Genomic DNA, 4,415 nt, shown 5'->3' on the forward strand with positions numbered 1-4,415 from the left:
AATGCCACATCATCGGTCAATGCCATGTCATCGATCCATCTATGTGAACAGTGTCGTGAATAGTAACGTAGACAGTACCGTACATGTGAACAATGCCATTTTTCCTTTTATTCTCCTCATAAGGTTTTCAACCATCCTGAGTTCAAAAGTGATGTCCGGTTTGCCGTCTGATCTCTCGTTCATTGTGAAATGACTATAATGCCCCTAAAATACATAAAATACTTAATTATAATACAACACACATAATTAAATGACAAGAAGGTTAAATACATAAAAGTAAGGGTGTTAGTAAAACTTGAAGAATAAAATGACGATTTTCTTCTTTATAAATATACATTTTCTAACACTCAACAACTAACATGGTGAAAGCCATGACTTCTGCTCCTGCAACAGTAAAGCAAGTTGCTGAATTGTCTTGCGTGTATTGTGGTGAGGAACATGTATTTGACAACTGTCCAGAAAATCCAGCATCAGTAAATTATGTGGGCAATTTCAACCGACAGTCTCAAAACAACCCATACTCAAATACTTACAACCTTGGATAGAAGCAACACCTAAATTTCTCATGGAGCAATCAAAATCAAAATGCTCCAGCACTGAGTGGACAGAACAGGAATACTCAACCACCTGGTTTTTATCAACAGAATCAAGGGTAAAAACACACTAGCCATGATCCACTTACTTCATTGGAAACACTGATTAAGTAATACATTGCGAAGAATGAAGCAATTGTGCAAAGTCAAGCTGTATCTTTACGAAACCTGGAAAACCAAATTGGACGGCTTGCCATAGCAATGATTAGCAGATCTCAGGGAAGTTTACCCAGCAATACAGAAGATCCAAGAAGAGAGGGAAAAGAACACTGTAAAGTAATCAACCTAAGATCTAGAAAGAATATTGATATCCCTGTTGATGTGGCTAACAAAATGTTAGAACTTAATTCCTCACAAGAACCACCTCAAGATGAGAGCATGTTACAGCAACCCAGCCACCAAGATACTAATGCTAGTGGTCAAGCTACAACAACTTTGGAAGGGAATCAACCAATAAATGCTGAAGAAGAAGTTGCAACACCAGTGGTGACAACTTACAATAAATCAAATGAGCAGAGATTGGTACCTCCTGAAGCTGCCCAGCAATTTAGGCATCCACCCCCTTTCCCCCAGAGATTCCAGAAACAAAAACAAGACAAACGGTTTCGCAAATTTTTGGAAGTGCTGAAGCAGTTACACATCAACATACCTTTCGTGGAAGCATTGGAGCAAATGCCTAATTATGTGAAATTTCTAAAAGATATCTTGGCAAGAAAAAGAAGGTTGGGAGAATTTGAAACTGTTGCTTTAACACATGAATGCAGTCATATGATTCAAAGTAAGATCCCTCAGAAATTGAAGGATTTAGGAAGCTTCACAATACTAGGGATGGCAATGGAATGGAGTGGGAGTAGGGAGGCCTACCCCATTCCCCACTCTGTTAGAAATTTTTGCCTCCATTCCCCACCCCATTCCCCAATAAATTTAGTGGGGTGGGGATGGAGAATCCCCATGTGGGGAATGATTTCCCCATCCCCACCCCATTCCCCATTTATCTACTTTATAATATGTATAAATATATTATTTTAGTAAGTTAAAAATTAGAGACTTAAAATAAAATCATCATCATATTATAAAGTATTTAAATTCTTTTAAAAATATCTAAAAGTTTGAAACAATATCTTAAAATGATATTAAAAGTGAAAAATATTTAAAAAGCGTAGCACCTTAAAATAGAAAAGAAAATATAATAATGTTTCAGAGTTGAAAAATATTATAGGATTTTCTTTCATTTATATCTTGTTTATATTGCATAAAAATTAAAAAAAATTATTAATTGACATTATAATTGATAAAATAAAAATTATTAAATAAGAATTAAAAACATATTTATATATAATGGGGATTGGGGTGGGGGTGGGGTGGGGATTACAAAACCAAACCCCACCCCATTAAGAATTTGGGGATTATTTTCCCCCCACTCCCCACCCCATTCTCCAAAAATTATTCAAAATTTTCTCTATTTGGGGTGGGGCTCCATGGGGCCCTAAACCCGTGGAGGATTTTGCCATCCCTACACAATACCATGTTCAATTGGAACTAGGTACAATGGCAGAGCGCTCTGTGACTTGGGAACCAGTATTAATCTGATGCTATTATCTGTATTTAAGTAATTGGGAGTAGGAGAGTGCAGGCCAACAACAGTCACTTTGCAATTAGTTGACAGATCTCATGCATACTCTAAAGGAAAGATTGATGATGTATTGGTGAAGGTTGACAAATTCATCTTTCCAGTGGATTTCATTGTACTAGACTTTGAGGCTGATAAAGAGGTACCAATTATACTTGGGAGACCTTTCCTAGTAACCGGGAAGACTCTGATAGAGCTGCAGAAATGAGAGCTCACAATGAGGGTAAATTACCAACAAGTCACCTTCAATGTATTAGAAGCCATGAAGAGCCCTGATGAGGCAGAAGATTGCAATTTCCTGAGTGTTGTGGATTTTGCTATAGCAGACAAAATAAATGATGCTACAGTAACGCGGTTAATGAAGCTGTTACCTTTGAAAGCTTTGAAGAAGAAGATGTTGCAGCAAATCATATAGATTGGATGGGAGAAAGGCAATCTAACAGACACAGCAGATTTATTGAACCTCTAAATCTTTCAGACATGAAAGTAAAAGCAACTTCACCATCTATTGAATCAGCTCATTCACATTTGAAATATGCTTATCTTGGTCAAAACAATACGCTTCCTGTAATCATTTCATCTACTTTAGATGCAGATCAAGAAAGGAGCCCGGTAGATGTGCTTGGAAAATACAGAAAAGTAATTGGATGGACTATAGCAGTGATAGCGATAGAAAAGCAAGAAAGGAGCCTGGTAGTTCCAAAGAATGGAGGAATAACAGTGATAGCAAATGAAAAGAATGAACTTATTCATACAAGATTAATGACTGGATGGAGGTTGTGTATGGATTATAGGAAGCTCAACAAAGCCACACGGAAGGATCACTTACCACTTCCATTTATAGATCGAATGTTGGACAGACTTGGTGGAAAACAATACTATTGTTTCCTAGATGGGTATTCAGGCTACAACCAAATTGCTATAACCCTAGAGGATCAAGAAAATACTACATTTACCTGTCCTTATGGAACTTTTGCCTTCAGAAGAATGCCTTTTGGTTTGTGCAATGCTCCAACAACTTTCCAGAGATGTATGATGTCTATTTTTTCGGATATGGTGGAGCAAACATTAGAAATCTTCATGGATGATTTCTCAATCTTTGGAGAGACATATACTGATTGTTTACACAACTTGGAAGAAATTCTTAAAAGATGTGAGATGACCAACTTAACACTCAATTGGGAAAAATGTCACTTCATAGTGCAAGAAGGCATAGTGTTAGGTCACAAGGCGTCCAAAAGTGGCATAGAGGTAGATAAAGCGAAGATAGAAATGATAGATAAACTACCACCTCCCACTTCAATCAAGGGGATTAGAAGTTTTTTGGGTCATACTGGATTTTACAGAAGATTCATAAAAGACTTTTCCAAAATAGCTAAACCATTATGCTCATTGGTAGAACATGACAAGCCTTTTCATTTTGATAAAGATTTTCTTCAAGCCTTTGGAGAATTGAAGAAAGCTTTGATCACTGCACCAGTGGTTATAACACCAAATTGGGCTCTACCATTTGAGCTGATGTGTGATGCCAGTGACCATTCTGTTGGATCAGTGTTGGGGCAGAGGAAGAATAAAGTTTTCCACTCTATATACTATGCCAACAAAACTCTTACTCAAGCTCAGATTAATTACACCACTGCAGAGAAATAGTTGCTAGCAGTAGTATTTGCTTTCGATAAGTTTAGAGCTTACTTGGTTGGTACTAAAGTGACAGTGTACACAGATCAAGCAGCCATCAAGCACCTAATCTCAAATAAGGATGCTAAACCGAGATTAATAAGATGGATCTTATTGCTTCAGGAGTTTGATTTGGAAATTAAAGATTGCAATGAGACTGAAAATCAAGTAGCAGACCATCTGTCTAGGCTAGAAGCAGACGCAAGCACATTGACAAAGGAAGACATCACTGAAACGTTTCCTGATGAAGAACTGTTAGTAATACAGCAGGCACAGATGCTGCAGCAATCAGGATCTCCATTATATGCAGATTTTGCTAACTACTTAGTAAGTGGATTGCTACCACTTAAGTTGAAGTTTCAGCAGAAAAAGAAATTTCTTCATGATGTTAAAAGCTACTAGTGGGATGACCCATACTTGTATAAGTTATTCTCAGATCAAGTAATACGAAGATGTGCTTCAGAGGAAGAAATTCCTCATATACTGAAATCTTGCCATGCTACAGCATATGGAGG

General features: G+C 37.2%; 1 protein-coding gene across 1 annotated transcript; it reads left to right on the forward strand.

Moving 5' to 3' along the window:
• The first annotated feature begins 359 nt into the window (after positions 1 to 359).
• On the forward strand, positions 360 to 2,431 carry LOC112100931. Its single transcript, XM_024190811.1, has 3 exons — positions 360 to 473; positions 720 to 1,371; positions 2,217 to 2,431. Exons 1-3 carry the CDS (start codon positions 360 to 362, stop codon positions 2,429 to 2,431), a joined length of 981 nt encoding a protein of 326 aa, XP_024046579.1.
• Positions 2,432 to 4,415: the final 1,984 nt, after the last annotated feature.

The sequence above is a fragment of the Citrus clementina genome, unplaced genomic scaffold, assembly GCF_000493195.1.
Source record: "Citrus clementina cultivar Clemenules unplaced genomic scaffold, Citrus_clementina_v1.0 scaffold_2, whole genome shotgun sequence".
Lineage (NCBI taxonomy): Eukaryota > Viridiplantae > Streptophyta > Magnoliopsida > Sapindales > Rutaceae > Citrus > Citrus x clementina.

Coding starts and splice junctions, on each gene's coding strand:
- LOC112100931 (XM_024190811.1), top strand. CDS start 360: ATGGTGAAAGCCATGACTTCTGCTCCTGCAACAGTAAAGCAAGTTGCT. Junction 474..719: donor GTCCAGAAAATCCAGCATCA/GTAAATTATGTG, acceptor TACATTGCGAAG/AATGAAGCAATTGTGCAAAG. Junction 1,372..2,216: donor ATGCAGTCATATGATTCAAA/GTAAGATCCCTC, acceptor AATTGGGAGTAG/GAGAGTGCAGGCCAACAACA.